The sequence below is a fragment of the Neovison vison genome, chromosome 7 (genome assembly GCF_020171115.1).
Source record: "Neovison vison isolate M4711 chromosome 7, ASM_NN_V1, whole genome shotgun sequence".
Taxonomy (NCBI): Eukaryota; Metazoa; Chordata; class Mammalia; order Carnivora; family Mustelidae; genus Neogale; species Neogale vison.
The window spans coordinates 48,557,909-48,575,448 of record NC_058097.1 but is presented as its reverse complement, the minus strand read 5'-3'; the positions used below and the strand labels follow the sequence as shown (position 1 = coordinate 48,575,448).

Sequence of the window (17,540 nt, the reverse complement as noted above, 5' to 3'; positions counted from 1 at the left end):
TTTCCACATTTGTCACATTTGTAAGGTTTCACTCTAAAATGAATTTGGCGGTGTACAAGAAGGTTTGACTGCCCCCTAAAGGCCTTTCCACATTCTTCACATTTGTAAGGTTTCTCTCCTGTATGAATTCTGTGATGTTCAGTAAGGGATGACATCCGCTTAAAGGTCTTGCCACATTCTTGACATTGGTAAGGTTTCTCTCCAGTATGAATTCTGTGATGTTGAGTAAGGTGTGAAGACTGGCTAAAGGCCTTCCCACATTCTTGACATTGGTGAGGTTTCTCTCCAGTATGAATTCTGTGATGTTGAATAAAACTTGTGCTGCGGTTAAAGGCCTTGCCACATTCTTGACATTGGTAAGGTTTCTCTCCAGTATGAATTCTGTGATGTTGAGTAAGGTGTGAAGACTGGCTAAAGGCCTTCCCACATTCTTGACATTGGTAAGGTTTCTCTCCAGTATGAATTCTGTGATGTTGAGTAAGGTTTGATCAGTGTTTAAAGGTCTTGCCACACTCTTGACATTGGTAAGGTTTCTCTCCAGTATGAATTCTGTGATGGTGAGTAAGGGTCGAAGGCAATTTAAAGTCTGTGCTGTATTCTTCACTTTTGTAAAGTTTCTCTCCACTACAGACTGTCTTATGTATATGTGTTCCTGATGACTGACTAAACGTGTTCCCAGGCTTCTTATATCTGGAAGGGTTTTTTCCCACATAAATTTTTGGATGATCGCCAGAACTGGAGGACTGGTTAAAATCTCTTTCATGTTCATTAGGATTTTCTCTTATATGCATACTGTTAGACAGAAGAATGGATCTTTGAGAAAAGTCTTCCCCACATTTAATAGGCTTGAAATGGTTCCCTGCAAAATGAGTCCTCAGATGTTTCTTAACATTTGAGCCTTGATGAATTTTTTTCTCAGATTCACTGCCTTGAGCAATTCCCTCTCCATTGAACATGCTCTGGGAATTTGGAAGGGTTGAGTCTTTAGTGAAGGACCTCTCAAATGGATCCCACTTAGCAGTTGTTTCTCCACATTGAAATCTCTGAAGTCTAGAAATATTTGAATGAAAGGTCAGTCCAACCCTATTTTCAAAATTGTTCAAATCATTATGTTCGGCACAGGCTCGGTAACTTTCCAGATGTTCCACATTCTCCATCGATAAATATGGACGTTTGAGTGTTTGAGGGGAGCTCCTGCTGACAGACACACCCTGCCTTGCAGAACTAATGGACTTAAAAAGGGAGGTTTTACCAAGTATTTTGTATCTTTCACTATTCTGGGCAGTAGTCTCAATTTGGTTATATCCTTTTCGATCATTAGCCCAGTCTATCATTAGGTGTAACTTCTCAAGGACACTATGTTTATATCGACCCACTGGCACATTTTGAAATGAAGCTTCTTTGCATGGCTCTGGCAGGAAGCTCAGGGTGCCCTGTGAAGATACAGCTGAAAGATATTGAAAAACAGAAAAGTCAACTCATTCCACTTACTACTTTCAGATGATTATACTGAGGATGTCTAACACAGCAACCAAAAAATCAATTAGAGAATGTCAGCAAGATGGCTGAGAAGGAAGCATCAGGACTTTGTTCCTCCGTGGACACATCAATTTGCACACAACATACTGACCACACAGCTTCATAGAAAAGTCTATAGTATTGTCATGGTCTAACACAAATCACTCTCCTCTATATCAAATAATCAGGAAACGTACTATTATATGAGCCCAAAATCAGTAGAAGGGGGTTATTTTTGAAGACTTGTTTGAGACAGAGAGAGAGAGAGAGAAGGAGAGCATGGTGAGGTGAGGGCCAAGAGGAGAGAGGCATGTAGATTCCTTGCTGAACAGGCAGCCTGAAACAGGATTGAGTCCCAGGACCCTGAGATCATGACCCAAGCTGAAGTCAAAGGCTTAAACACAAGACATCCTGGCATCCCTGGAAGAAAGGAAATTCAACATAAAACAGAAATGAAGAAAAATAGAATTTAGCAAGATTAGGAAAGTATCAATAGGAAGATTTAGTTTTCAAGAAAGAAAAATAAAAAACTGACAGACCTGTAAACAAATCAAGTTCAGATTGAAAGAGAAGACCAACTAAGATTGGAAGAAGCAGTGTGGTAGCTACTCAGACAAAAGGTTGAATACTTCTTCAAACAATGGACAAATCTGAAGGGAAACAGAGAGAGGAAGGTATCGTGGGCTCTAAAGAAGTAACTACAACTTTGGTAACCTGGGAAATTACAAAAATATAGACCTGACAATTGTCCAGATTATGTGTGACAGATGCCATAATGACTATGGTCTTTGTTATTTTCTACAAAGCAAGTCCATAAACCTAGGCCCGGAGGCTTTTTTTTTTTTTTTTTTAACTGAAACGTCAACAGAAGGTCACAAGGCGATAAAAGAAATGGAAAAATGTGTTCCCATCATGAGAACAAAAGAAATCCCACAAATGAACCCTCAGTTAATAAAGAAGTCTTACTTGCATGACAAAGAATTAACCATCATAAAGATGCACATGGAAAAAGGAAGAGAAAGCAGGTATGTAACTCAATGAGATCAGAAAACGGGTCATGGGGGCGCCTGGGTGGCTCAGTGGGTTAAGCCACTGCCTTCGGCTCAGGTCATGATCTCAGAGTCCTGGGATCGAGTCCCGCATCGGGCTCTCTGCTCAGCAGGGAGCCTGCTTCCCCCTCTCTCTCTGCCTGCCTCTCTGCCTACTTGTGATTTCTCTCTGTCAAATAAATAAATAAAATCTTTAAAAAAAAAAAAAAAAAGAAAACGGGTCATGACCAAAATGTAAACCCAAGGAGATGAAGTATAACAATCAGCCAAGCAGCAACAGGGAGTTAAAGAACACGATGACGGCAGTTAAAAACACACCAGTGGGTCACACACAGACTTGCTCAAGCAGAAGAAAGAATCAGACAATCTAAAGACCCTTGTTTTGAAGATCAAAGAAAGATGTGGAAAAAGACATGGTCTGGGACTCATAAGAGTCCTGTAAGTGGACCGATATGTACATTAAGGGGACCCCATAAAGAGAGGAGAGTGAAAGGGGGCAGAGGGTTGACATGAAGAACTAAAGGCTTCTACTGCACACATAAGTGGAAAGAAGAGAAATCCAACCATCTCAGTAATCCATAGTATAATAAATGCCAAGAGAGGACCACAGTGACACATAAAAGACCTATCAAAAATCAGATGTGAAAGGTCCCTGGTTGGTTCAGGGGCTACCTTTGCCTCAGGTCAGGATCAAGCCCCACACAGGGCTACCTGCTCAGTGGTGAGCCTGTTTCTCTCTCTCCCTTGCCTGGCACTCCTCCTGCTTGTGTGCTCACTCTCTTTCTGTCTCTCTCTGTCTCTCTCTCTGTCATACAAATAAATAAAACCTCTAAAAGAAAAAATCCGAGGTGACAAGAGAACTTTGAAAAAGCATGACAAAAACAACTCATCTTCTACAGGAGAGCTCCTGTAATATTACTACTGCAACTGTCCTTCGACCGTGTAAGTAGAAGGGAGTGCGATCATGTACTCAAGCACACACAGAGGAAACAATCCACACCAAGAATAATGGACCTGGCAGAACTGTTGTGCCTGACTATGCAAATGAAGGCTACACCAAGCGAAAGACCCTCTGATTGACCAGCAGGTCAATCAAGAAAAGTTCTTCTGTCCCAAGAAAGGTGAAAGTGTCTTTCTGCTTGAAATAAAAGGATTCCAGCGGTGCCTGTGTGGCTCAGTCATTAGGCATCTGCCGTTGGCTCAGGTCATGATCCCAGGGTCCTGGGATCGAGTCTCCTATCAGGGCCTGCTACTCCCTCTCCCACACCCCTGCTTGTGTTCCCTCTCACTCTCTGTCAAATAAATCAATAAAGTCTTAAAAAAAAAGAAACAAAAGGATTCTAAAGAGTATCTGAAAGCAAATGACAATATAAAACTCCTGCTAATGTAAATATTTACACAATTCTAGAAACCTGTAGTGCTGTAATGAGGTAGCACGGGTCACTTGTATTTCTGCTACAGAAGTTCTTAAACAAAAGCATAAAAATCATAAACGACCTAGTTAACTGCACAACATAAGACACAGAATTTCTGATAGTGGTAACATAAAGTAGGTTCAGGGGTGGAAAGGATTAAGTAGAAAACATTCCTATAAAATTGACAATATCCATTTAAAACGGTTTGTTTATACCTCTAAGATGTTTTAAGGACCTCTAAGGTAACCAGAATGAAAATACATACCAAAGAAGGAAAAGTTTATTAGCACGCTGTGAAAGCGTATCACGAGCGTAAAACCACATTTAATCTAAAATATAATACCTAGACAAGATAACAGAGGTATAAAAAATGTTAAGAATTACTTTTGATTCACTGAAAGTGCTTCTCCTGCAAAGAATATAAGTTCAAAAATATAGACTTTGAAATGAACACTAGTAGTATAACAACTCACCTAGATATGCTAGAACATTCACAACCACTAGAAATACACAAGATGAGTTACAAACAATGTAGACAAATACACACATAGTGTTATTTGGAAATGGCATAAGACTGATTCAAATTTGAGTTACATTCGCATTGTTCAAAAGTGTTGAAAACTGTCTTCCTATTAAAAAAATATATATTAAAAAATAAAAAAACAAAAACCACAACTAACTAATGTTTGGAAAGTCCCATACAAAAGAAAGCACATTATTATGGAATATGCAAAACCAAAATAAACCTAATTTTAACTAAAAAAATTCTACAGAAAAAATATATGAATGATTTTAAAGGAAACCTTCTACAGAACTATAATTTCAATTCTGTTTTCCATAAAAAAAGGCATTTTCAATTTTGGCATGCATTCACTCACACCAAAGCCATAAGGAATCTTCATTAAAATCACTCATGAAGAGGTGTAATAAAAATATTATGAATAAGCACTTAAGTGACATTAAAAAAAGTAAACTGTTACTGATATACACCTCTTCTTACACAGAATTCAATGGTATAATCCATTCCTTACGATGGAGCAGAAAAGCAAATAACGTCCATTTCTAAGTAAGCAAACACCACCAAAGTTGTAAAATATGCTGACAATAATTTTATAAAAGTGCTAGGGATTAAATCCAGATCCATTCTGAGTAAAATAGTTAAAAAAAAGGCTTATGATTAATTTTCCCTGAAGTAAAATTCCATTTATGAACAGAACATTTTTTTCAATGTGGGAAATTTACTATCTACATCACTTCTTATAAACCACATGCCCATGTCATATCAGGACTTTTGATCTAATAAGTAGAGATGAGTCTCATAGACAACTAATAAGAACGTGAAGACATATGACAAAGTCACAGGAACCTCATATTATGGAACAAATTATAAAATGAGGCACTAATAAGCTAAGAATCGAGACTTTACTGTAGGCAGTGGGTTCTAAAAGTTTTAATCCCCTATAATATTAATTTATGTAGGAAATCTAGCAAACAAATAGACATATTACATTAGTTCACCACTGAGGAATGGAACACATGGAAGGGAAAGTTCTCCTTTGTAAAAGAAAAGTGAATGAAGTGGAGTGAAATAAAGAATTACATTTTCTCATTTTAGGGAAATGCTTTGTTTCCTGATGAACTGACTGAGTCTTCATTTTATATATTTAAGATTAAAGCCTCCATAACATTGGAAAGTATAAACCAGAAACCAGGTGGTGTCATCTCCAGTGTTCTGGGGATTTCCGCAACAATTCCCAGTATGCCCACCACAATGCGGGCACAGTTTCTCACACGAAGCAAAACGGGAATTAGAAAAGACTTAGCATAGAGACTCTCAGAAATAGGGAGACTTTCCCAACACCCTCAAAGCAATGGAAGAGCTCTCAGATTATGGAGACCCTCCCAGTCCAAGGAGAGTCTCCTGGTCCTCTCTGTGGACATGATGGACCATCACTGGAGCTGAAGCAGAATCCTTAGAGAAAATAAAAGCATAATGATGTTGGCTCACAGATGTCCCTCTGGGAGAGACAAAGACAAGACAGGCTTCTCCAACTGATTTTCATTCAAGCAGAGCTACTGGAACCACATTTGAAGGTTTACCTTCCTCCTTCAGACTTGGACTTCACCTCTGACATCTGCTTCATCCATTCCCACCTACCCGGATCAAAGACCACTGTCTTCTTTCTCTTCACATCCCAAGGGTCCTTCTTTTGCTCCAAAAAGGAGACCAAATCAGGCTTTGACACAACGAGACCTGTTTAATAGAGAAACTGATTATAAATATTGCTGGAAAGGCTTTCAATCCACACTTCTCAGTAGAGAAGAGAGAACATTGCAGAATTCTAAAAGATGATTTTCCAAACACTGTTGACCAGTAGCCCCTGTAGAACATGAAGGACTTTCAAAGAGTCACATCCTAACTTGTGCTTCTCAGTACTGCCAATACAATAATAATGAGTGAAAATTGGAGTTTAAATGCAGGCAGTACCGTTTTATGCCACATCAGGCTTTCAACAGCCGCTGACAGAAATGTTACCTGAAGGAAGGGGAGGCTAAAGCTGAAAAACAATCGTCAGGAGGATTTTTGTCTACACCTACCAATACTTACTTGTGTTCCTTAGTGCAGTGATCTGATCTCTAGTTATGCAAAGAGGAATCATTCAAGAGAGAGTCTTCAAAGGAGAATGAAACCCTGAGTGTGGTCTGGGAAAACTGGAAGGAGTCATTCTCACCCAAGAAGAGCAGGTGTCCATAGTTCTCCAACATCACATCCTTGTACAGTTGCCACTGAGTGTGGGTCAGGCATCCCCACTCCTCCTCGGATAATTCGATGGCCACATCCCTGAATGTGAGCTGTCCCTGCAATAAATACCACGGTCACTAAATGCCACTGACACAGTTCACGATGGTCCCTAAGATCAAAGAGGGAGAATTAGTGTCTCCAGCTAGACCCCAACACCTACCTGACCTTCACTGCTTACCTGACTGTACCCACCAAACTTTATCCCACGTTTGATTTAACCTTTTCTTTTCACCTTATCCTTTTAAAATTTTTTTTTAATTTTTATTTTTTTAATTTCTTTTCAGTGTTCCAGAATTAATTCTTTATGCACCACACACAGTGTGCCATACAATATGTGTAATCCTTAATACCCACCACCAGGCATACCCAACCTCCCCCCCTCCTCCAAAACCCTCAGATTGTTTTTCAGAGTCCACAGTCTCTAACAGTTCATTCCCCCTCCAATTTCCCCAAACTCCTTTCTCTGCTCCATCTCCCCATGTCTTCCATGTTATTTCTTATGCTCCACAAATAAGCAAAACCATATGATGACTGGCTCTCTCTGCTTGACTTATTTTACTTGGCATAATCTCCTCCAGTCTTGTCCATGTTGATACAAAAGTTGGGTATTCATCTTTTCTGATAGAGGCATAATACTCCATAGTATATGTGGACCACATCTTCCTTATCCATTCGTCCTCTGAAGGGCATCCTGGCTCTTTCCACAGTTTGGTGACTATGGCCATTGCTGTTAAGAACGTTGGAGTACAGATGGCCCTTCTTATTACTACATCTGTATTGTTGGGGTAAATACCCAGTAGAGCAATTGCAGGGTCATTCGGGAGCTCTATTTTTAATTTCTTAAGGAACTGCCACACTGTTTTCCAGAAGTGGGTACACGAACTTGCATTCCCACCAACAGTCTAAGAGCGTTCCCCTTTCTCTACATCCTGTCCAACACTTGGTGTTTAGAGTCATCTTAATTTTGGCCATTCTAACTGGTGTAAGGTGGTATCTCAGTGTGGTTTGGATTTGAATCTCCTTGATGGCTAGTGATGATGACCATTTTTTTCATGTGTCTGTTAGCCATTTATATGTCTTCATTGGTGAAGTGTCATAAAATCAATCCATGAAAAACCCACAGCGATGGGGTGCCTGGGTGGCTCACAGTTGGTTAAGCCTCTGCCTTCGGCTCAGGTCATGATCTCAGGGTCCTGGGATCGAGCCCCACACTGGGCTCTCTGCTCAGCAGGGAGCCTGTTTTCCCCCCTCTCTCTGCCTCTCTGCCTACTTGTGATCTCTCTCTGTCAAATAAATAAATAAAACCTTAAAAAAAAAAAAAAAAACCACAGCGAATATCTTCCTCAATGGGAAAAAGCTGACAGCCTTCCCTTTGAGATCAGGAACACCACAAGGATGCCCACTCTAAGCAGTCTTGTTCAACATAGTATTAGAAGTGCTAGCAACAGCAATCAGACAACAAAGAGAAAGAAAAGGTATTCAAATTGGCAATGAAGAAGTCAAACTCTCTCTCTCTTCACAAATGACAGGATACTTGATAGGGAAAACCCAAAAGACTCCACCCCCAGACTACTAGAACTCATTCAGCAATTCAGTAGTGTGGCAGGATACAAAATCGATGTATAGAAATCAGTTGCTTTCTCATACACTAACAAAGAAAATACAGAAAGGGAAATTAGAGAATCTATTCATTTACTGTGGCATGAAGAACCATAAGATACTGGGAATAAACTTAACCAAAGAGGTCAAGGATCTGTACTTGAGGAACTACAGAACACTCATGGAAGAAATTGAAGAAGACACTAAAAGATGGAAGACCATTCCATACTCGTGGATCAGAAGAATAAACATTGTTAAAATGTCTATACTGCCTAGAGCAATCTGTACTTTCAATGCCATTCTGATAAAAATTCCACCAGTATTTTGCAAAGAACTGGAGCAAACAATCCTAAAATTTATATGGATTCAGAAGAGACCCCGAATTGCTAAGGGAATGCTGGAAAAGAAAAACAAAACTAGGGGCATCACGTTGCCTGATGTCCAGCTTTACTACAAAGCTGTTGTCCAGTTTTACTACAAAGCTGTGATCACCAAGACAGCATGGTGCTGACATAAAACAGACACATATGTTGCGGAAAATCTAAGGTGGCCAGGGAAACCCAAACGGCACACGGAGAGATGGGAGAACACAGCTTTATTAATGCCAGAGGGCTCAGTGGGCTCATTCCCAAAGACTGAGCACCTGACAGGGTTAGGAGTGAGTTTTTATGGTTACAGGCAATGGGGGATGGTGCGGGGTGTTTTCTCCCTCTCTGAAGGCCAGGGCTCTTTCCCAGTCTCTCCAGGCCAAATGGCCCTTCCCTGTGGAAGTATAATCTGTATGGAGGCATCTCAGGAGAGTCCTAAATCACCTTGGGGACTGTTTCTCTTTCTTTTCTTACTAAAACAGGACTGGGCATCTGGTCTTTTTCTTCGGTCTCAGCAGGGGCAATGACTTCTTATCTTACCTTAGTCAAACCGGATGGCTACTGGTCCTTTTCTTGGCCTTAGCAGGAGCAAACGGGAGCCAGGGACCAAAAGGGGCTAGAGCCAGGAGTCTCTATCTGCCTCACAGACACCAGTGGAACAGAGTGGAGAGACCAGATATGGACCCTCAACTCTATGGTCAAGTAATCGTCAACAAAGCAGGAAAAAACATGGAGTCGAAAAAAGACAGTCTCTTCAATAAATGGTGCTGGGAAAACTGCACAGCTCTGTATAAGGAATGAAACTAGACCATTCTCTTATGCCACACACAAAGATAAACTCAAAATGGACAAAATACCTCAACGTGAGGCAGGAACCCATCAGAATCCTAGAGGAGAATATAGGCAGTAACCTCTTCAACATCAGCTGCAGCAACTTCTTTCAAGACACATCTCCAAAGGCAAAGGAAGCAAAAGCAAAAATGAATTTTGGGGACTTCATCAAGATCAAAAGCCTCTACACAACAAAGGAAATCAGTCAACAAAACAAAGAGGCAACCCACCAAATGGGAGAAGATATTCGCAAATGACAATACAGACAAAGGGATGATATCCAGGATTTATAAAGAACTCCTCAAACTCAACACACACAAAACAGATAATCATGTCATCTTATCCTTTACTTCAGCCACAACACCCCATGGGCAGAGCCTCCTGTGGTGAAAAAGAAACAACACAATAAAAGGTAATGGCTGCCCACAGAGAAGTGCTTGGGCTGGCCCACTTTGAGGCAGAGGGACCAACGTGGACCCATGGACTGATCTACAGTCCAAACTTTACCTCATTCTAACCCTGAAAACTCCACCCATGGAGAACCACAAACCTCATTTAGCTAATGCGCAAAGGGAACAGGTCTTAACCGAGGTTATGGGTCTGAAAATCTATTGAAAAGGACACGCATGTCAATATATAGAGAGGAGGATTTGAAACCAATGTTCATAGCAGGTGTCAAACAGGACAAGAATGATGGCAGCAAAAAAGTACCCATGCGGGCGCCTGGGTGGCTTAGTGGGTTAAGCCGCTGCCTTCAGCTCAGGTCATGATCTCAGGGTCCTGGGATCGAGTCCCGCATCGGGCTCTCTGCTCAGCAAAGAGCCTACTTCCTCCTCTCTCTCTCTCTGCCTGCCTCTCTGCCTACTTGTGATGTCTCTCTGTCAAATAAATAAATAAATAGGGGCGCCTGGGTGGCTCAGTGGGTTAGGCCGCTGCCTTTGGCTCAGGTCATGATCTCAGGGTCCTGGGATCGAGTCCCACATCGGGCTCTCTGCTCAGCGGGGAGCCTGCTTCCTCCTCTCTTTGCCTGCCTCTCTGCCTACTTGTGATCTCTCTCTGTCAAATAAATAAATAAAATTTAAAATAAATAAATAAATAAATAAATCTTTCAAAAAAAAAAAAGTACCCACGCAAAAATGATCTATCTTTTCACACATCACGCACCACCTATACATTTAGGAAGTAGTTATATATGCATTAAAAGTCATAGAGTAGAAAATTGTCACGGTGATTTATTCAAGAACTGTTTTCATCCACATGAGACTTACAAATCACATTGTGGATGAAGCTGCCTCTGTCTTTCATTCCCACTATCAACATAAACACATAGAATGTTACAGATAAAACAGCTATTATTTATGAGGCTAGTACGATGAGGAATATAAGCAGAAAAACGTTTACCTTTGACTCAGAAGTCTGACGCACAGGCTTCCTAGTTCTGCTAAGAATCAAATATATACAGCTGGCTACATTTTTTTTTCAAAGATTTTATTTATTTCACAGAGATCACAAGTAGGCAGAGAGGCAGGTTGGGGGCAGGGAGCAGGCTCCCTGCTGAGCAGAGAGCCCAATGCAGGGTGAGAGCCCAGGTCCCTGGGATCATGACCTGAGCTGAAGGCAGAGGCTTTAACCCACTGGTTAAAACCACTGGTGCCACCCAGGCACCCCTGCCTGCTACATTCTTTTTTTTTTTTCCACATCAGATGGGTAATATGCCGAGGTCGTAACATGGCTTGAGGGTGGCACATGTCACACAAGAGCGTGAACACCCAATCATCATGCTTATGAACTACAAAAGGATCTGCTTCCTCCATTCTTAAAGGGTCTCTTGACCCCCTGTACATCTTATTCATTAACATACATACATTCATTGTATGGATGTTATTCATTGTATGTATGTATGTATGTCTTGACTCCCTGTACATACATTCATTAACATCGAATGAATGATAACATCAAAGAAATCTTGCAAAAGTAGTTTTACACGTAGAAATTCAAACAAACATTTGTGATCTAATACTCTGTGCACCTACCCTCCCCCCTTGAACACTGAGTATATAACCACCAGCTTCAGGCAACTGACCTGCAGCTCCTTCTGCCCACAGGTCCTGTCCCCATGCTACTTCAATAAACCTACTCTCTGATACAATACAGCGTCTCAAGAATTCTCTCTTGGCCGCCGTGCTCGAAGATCCCACTACACAGTATTTCATCGAACACTTTGGTATCAATCATCTGTGACCTATTTCAGGATTTTAAGATCCTCAAACATGTTAATTATATGATTCTTGTTTTCTTCTTCTGAAAATACAAAGGAGGAAATAGGGTGCCTGGGTGGCACAATGGGTTAAGCATCTTCCACTTGACCTCAGCTCAGGTCATGGTCATGGTCTCAGAGTCCTGGGATCTACTCAGCACAGAGTCAGCTGGAAAGTCTCTCCCTCCCCCTCTGCCTCTGCCCTGGATCAACCAACCTTCTTTCTCTCACACACACCATCTCTCTCACTCTAAAATAAACAGAAACAGTATCTTTTTTTTTTTTTTTTTTTTTTTTGAGGAGTGTGTCTATGACAGGAGTGTGGAGTAAAGTAAAAACTCACAAGGGGGAGGTCTGACTGAGTCAGATCCTCTACTCCCAGAAGTCCATGCTACTAACTACAGCAAGGTGGGAGTCTTCATCTGCCCAGTGCAAACTCCTGTGAGGTGCCTTATGAGCAAATGGTCAAGAGAGGATTCTTGAGGCATTATTGGTTTAAAAAAAAAATCAATTTTTATTAAACCTCAGGGACAGGAGCCATTAGCAGAAAGAGCTGCAGTGTGATTTTGAGAAGCCATTGATTATATGCTTTTCCATCATGGGGATAGAGATAAAAGACATTTTGAAGGGATTTTCATATGTTGAAGAGGACTTACAGGATCCTCGAGGTCTGACTACTGTCCACCTGAGGTAGCTTTTGCCTCTAGGAAAGCATTACACTAAGGCACCTGTGAATCATTGAAGAAAGTCACACTTTGCATGTCTCTAGTATTTATCAGTGGGTTGCACTTTGTAAGGACATTTCATTTTCCTCTACATTTCTTTTGCTTTGTTCTCCTGATCAGACACTACCAGCTGTTGGGTCAGCAGGCTCCGGGAGTGCAGGAGGAACGACAGAAATGACCGGCGGCTCCGGAGGATCCAGGAGTGCAGGGGAAACAATGGAAATGACGGCCACCGGGTGCTGCCATCTTCCGGCCTCCCCCCACCCCACCCCGCCCCTTTCCTTCACCCTTGACTCTCCCTCCAAAAGTATGTATGTTCAGGTCACCTCTCCATAGGTAACCTGATACCTATGCAGGAAACAGATAAAAGACACCGGCCAACTCCCTCCAAGTGCGACTTCCGCCACTCTGCTTTCCAGAGTCACGGAACCTCACCCGAGGGTGACCACCTCCTCCCAATGCAACTTTCTTGGCTCCCCTTCTCCTGAGCCCTGAAACTTCACCAGAGAATGCCTTTAATAAACCTTGCCTTGCACCCACTTCACCTGGTGTCATGTTTACCACTTATAAAACCTTAAACCAGCAAAGACAAATTAAGGAATTTCCAGCTGAAACATGATGGTTTCTGCACATCACTCAGGAAATTCATCAAAGACCCTCAAGAATTGAAGGAACAAATGAGCATTAGAGGGGGGCTATCGGGCAGAAAGCATCAAGCCATTAAAAGAAGTTAACATCAGCTGTGATGAAACAAGTTGGTATGAGTACCTAAGGCACACTGAAGGACCTATGACTACTGGTGTAGAGTAAGGGACTGGCAGGGCTGAGTGGGGATGGATAGGCAATGGGCCAAGTGAATAGGCTCACCAAAAGTCCCAGAAATGAGGAGGCACAAGGAAGCAGAGGTAAGGGAACACAACGAGAACACCTTGTTTATTTTAAACATCAGAGATGACGGGGCGCCTGGGTGGCTCAGTGGGTTAAAGCCTCTGCCTTCGGCTCAGGTCATGATCCCAGTGTCCTGGGATCGAGCCCCGCATCGGGCTCTCTGCTCAGCAGGGAGCCTGCTTCCTCCTCCTCTCTCTCTGCTTGCCTCTCTGCCTACTTGTGATCTCTGTCTGTCCAATAAATAATAAATAAAATCTTAAAAAAAATATTATAAAATAAACATCAGAGATGAGATATTCAAAGGAGAAGTAATTTTGGTGCTATGGGGGTGACATCAAGAAGACTGAAGTGCCCTTCAATTTTTTTATAAAAGAACAACTTTTATAGAAAAGACCAACCATAAATGTGCTCTGTGGTAACCCATTCAGGAACCCCTCACTCTAGAAAGCTCTCCTTCAGTTCTCCCCTTCACTTGATACACTATCCCTTCACCATTTTGCGTCCGAGATTCTTTCTTCTGCTCCAGACAGACAAGAACCCCTCAAAGGTGTGTTCTTTGTTGAGGCCACTTTTAGGCAAACAGGCTTGAGCTCCGGACTGGGAAAAGGCCCGGTGACTACCTGCCTGAACAGGGACAGGCCCATCAGGCGACCCACCCCCAAACAGCCATAGGCCCTAAGTAACCAATGGGCTACTTAGAGCCAGGTCCCAGTCCCAAAAAAGGGAATATTCCATCTGTCTCCATACCTCCTCATCTTCCCCCTGTAAAAACAGGTCCCACCCACCACCTCCTGGCAGACAGCCTCTCTCCTAGTTTTTGCCCCGTGCTCCTTTGCTGTGTATCCAATGAACTTTCTAGCTCCTTTGTTCTGCCTCAGGTGTGTTCTCTTGCTTCCCCTAGCCCGGGCCACACCTGATCATCACCCGACATTTAAGAGCCCCCATCTGATCAAGAGACACCCCATCCCATGTAGGAACCACATTCTTGTAGCCCCTAACCAGCAAATCAGAATGTCAATGGAATTATGAGAATACACTGGATTTATACACACTTTGATCATATATACTTTCCCTGTCCTGGAATATCTAGTATATTTTATTTATTTATTTATTTATTTTAAAAAGATTTTATTTATTTGACAAAGAGAGATCACAAGTAGACAGAGAGGCAGGCAGAGAGAGAGGGAAGCAGGCTCCCTGCTGAGCAGAGAGCCCAATGCGGGACTCGATCCCAGGACCCCGAGATCATGACCTGAGCCGAAGGCAGCGGCTTAACCCACTGAGCCACCCAGGCGCCCTCTAGTATATTTTAGATACAGTATGTTTTCCACATGCTAAAGAGTATGACCCCACCCCTTTTTTTTCAGAGAATGTTCCAAGTTATTCAGGGGCTCATATCCAGTGCTTATCTGTGCCTTTTCTTATTCCTAGTCTACACAGAGCTGATGATGGGACCTAGTAAGACCTAAGTAAGACCACTTTCCTTCACTGATATCCTGGGACTAGACCCCTTCAGCAACAGGAATCCTTAACTCAACTCCTGCCCCATGGATCTGTCACCAAGGGATTATTTTCAATACTGGTGGGCAGGTCTTTCATTCAAAGTGACAACTGTGCATGGCCCTCTGGAAGCCGGGTTGGAGAGAAGGGATAGAAGGCTCTGGCATATAGGGGAGGAGTCTAAAGACCTAATCTTGAGTATCATTTCTGAAAAGGTTCAAAAATTAGGTGTAAACATAAGGCAAAAGCCTCAGAACTAGAAAAATAGGTATTTGCCATTTCTACATGTGAGAAATTTCAGGAGAAAAGGAAGACAAGACCTCTGAAGTCAGACACAAGGCTTACCTGAGAATGGGCCATTTCTTCCTCACTTCCTCCTTTGGTGTTTGTCTTCAGGAGAGATTCTAGGAGAAACCACAGCAGCATCAGGAGAAAATGCTTTTAAAGACACCACCAGAGAGTGCCTCTTCACCTGTAAACTGCTCGCCTGCAGGTAGGACTTTGTAATGCAGAAAAGGCCCCATTTCCTAGTCCTTTGTGTCTGGAGCTATTCGAAACAAGGAATTTCACCCCCGGAGAACAGTTTTTAACGTTTTCCTTCTCTCTTTCCTGGGTCCTCCCTAACCAGGGACACACAACTTCTGCTAGAGCAGAAAGAAAGAAGAGTGTGCGGCACAGACCTGATGCTTCCAGAATCACCGGGCGGAGCCCATGCTACGTCTGCTTGAGCCAACACCAGCACTCAGCTGTCTTCTATTCAGGGGAAGACTTTTCCCTTAACCCTGGCTTCACCTAGGATCTCCTGGAGCATTTAATTAACATAACACTGTTATTTCCACCTTCACCAAGTGACCTTGGTAAAGTATCCAAGTAGGGGCACTGGATATAATCTTTTCTTGAAACACCACACAGGATCCTATTGGGAAGCATTTGGCGAGGTGACCATGCAAGAAGCAGTAATCAAGGCTGTAGTTGTTATTCCGATTTAATGCATGTCTTCCCCATAGATTCGAGTTTATGGAGATTTGTACTTTCTGCCTCTTTCAGCTACTCAAAGGGAGAGACAGACAGACTTATAAATGGAGTTTTCCCTTAGAAATATAAATATCTCTTACAAAAATAATCAGACTAGGTTTCAGAGCTTTTCCTTATCTACTGTCCCCACCGCCACCCTTTTTAAGATCTTATGTACTTATTTGAGAGAGAGCACAAGGAGGGGGAGTAGCAGAGGGAGAAGAAGATTCCCCACTGGGCAAGAATCTCACTGGGGAGTTCTATCCCAGGGATGAAGTTCTAGAACAGCTGAGGTTCGGTGGGGTGAGGTCAAGAGCCAATGACCAAAAAAGATGGTGCAAAATGGTGGTTTATTAAAACAGGGGGACAGGACCTGTGGGCAGGAAGAGCTGCTGTCCCAGGAAAGTGAGGAGTGGTCTATTATATACTTCTAAGTTGGGGAGGAGATTAGGGAGGGCTGAAGACTCTAAGGAATTTTGGAAGCAAGGTTTCTAGGACCTTGAGGGACTAGCTATTGTCTGGGGAAAAGGTTATTCATTACCAGTAATAGAAACCTTCTCCTGAGACCCTTTAGTTGTTTATCAGTGGGTCATGTGCTTAGGAATGATTGTGGACACTATCCTGGAGGTTTAGAGATCAAGTTTCCTAAAGGAATTGTTCAAGTAGACTTACAAGATCCTGGTTGGGGGTAGGGGGTTGGTCAGGCTAGGATTGTCCTTTGCCCTGAGCAAAGCCTTAAGGTGCGGGGTCCCTCTGCCTGTTTCAAGGGCTTGTCAGTAGGTAAGGAAATTGAATAATTATTCTTCTGCCTCTGTTTCCCACATCACCAGGACCCTGCGATCATGACCTGAGCTGAAGACAGGTGCCCATAACCTGGGCAATCCTGTCTGCTCTTTCTTTAAAATACCCAGCCTAGAAAGATCCTTATGCTAAGAGAGACATATTTTGGGGTGAGAAGATGTGCTCCTTCAGTAGGTAAATGTTTATTTTTCTAACTACCGGCGACACAGTTTTCCAAAGGGAATGTACATTTTTCAATCCCATCAGCAACATATAAGAATTCTAATTCCTCAAATTCTCCCTGAAATTTGCTGTTTTCTCCTTTTTCTTTATTTTATACATTCTCAAAAATGCTGAGTCATTTCTCATGGTAAAATAGGAAGCTGTCTTCCTTCAGTTATCCTGGTGACTACCTGAAACCCTGTAAAAACATGAACTTGAACAAAAATCAAATGGCTACCTTAAAACATCAGCAGGCCTAGATATTAAACTAAGCATCCTTTTCCTCTCTTCTGCAACTCTCTTCTCCCTCCTTCTTAGCCTTTTGTTTCAGGCACCCGGTTTCACCCTGAACAGGTGATGAACTAAGCTGACCCCAGAAACACATTTCTTCCTGAAATTGCCTAGATCCTGTAGGTATTTCCCTACCAAAATCCCACCCCTTCCTCTGGGCGCACTTGCAGTTTTGAAAGCCCTGACCCAGGGCAGCCTGTCTTGCTGGCAAAGCAATAGAGCTCTTGTTCGTCTTTATGCCCAACACTTTCTTCACTTTCTTCACGCTCTGTTTCACCTC

The 17,540-nt window shown here is 42.4% G+C and overlaps 1 protein-coding gene and 1 non-coding gene across 3 annotated transcripts; both read right to left on the bottom strand.

The window, feature by feature from the left end:
- Positions 1–1,317: 1,317 nt before the first annotated feature.
- On the bottom strand, positions 1,318–15,571 carry LOC122911736 (putative protein ZNF720). 2 transcript variants are annotated; one of them, XM_044256727.1, is made up of 4 exons: positions 15,299–15,571; positions 6,715–6,841; positions 6,083–6,236; positions 1,318–1,447 (listed from the first exon to the last, which is right to left on the bottom strand). In XM_044256727.1, the coding sequence occupies exons 1-4, from the start codon at positions 15,377–15,379 to the stop codon at positions 1,363–1,365; spliced, it is 447 nt and encodes a 148-aa protein (XP_044112662.1). In that variant the 5' UTR covers positions 15,380–15,571; the 3' UTR covers positions 1,318–1,362. The 2 variants fall into 2 exon arrangements, with proteins under 2 accessions (XP_044112662.1, XP_044112663.1); XM_044256728.1 differs by lacking the exon at positions 1,318–1,447 and adding an exon at positions 4,923–5,954.
- LOC122914911 lies at positions 11,281–11,384 on the bottom strand. Its single transcript, XR_006385973.1, has one exon. It is a non-coding gene; the product is annotated as a small nucleolar RNA U13 (small nucleolar RNA).
- Positions 15,572–17,540: the final 1,969 nt, after the last annotated feature.

Excerpts from the sequence above, each read along its gene's own strand:
- LOC122911736 (XM_044256727.1), bottom strand. The coding sequence starts at position 15,379 with ATGCTGCTGTGGTTTCTCCTAGAATCTCTCCTGAAGACAAACACCAAA. Across the intron at positions 6,237-6,714 it reads TGGACACCTGCTCTTCTTGG|GTCTCGTTGTGTCAAAGCCT; the intron begins GTGAGAATGACT and ends TCTATTAAACAG. Across the intron at positions 1,448-6,082 it reads TCCAAGTCTGAAGGAGGAAG|CTGTATCTTCACAGGGCACC; the intron begins GTAAACCTTCAA and ends AATATCTTTCAG.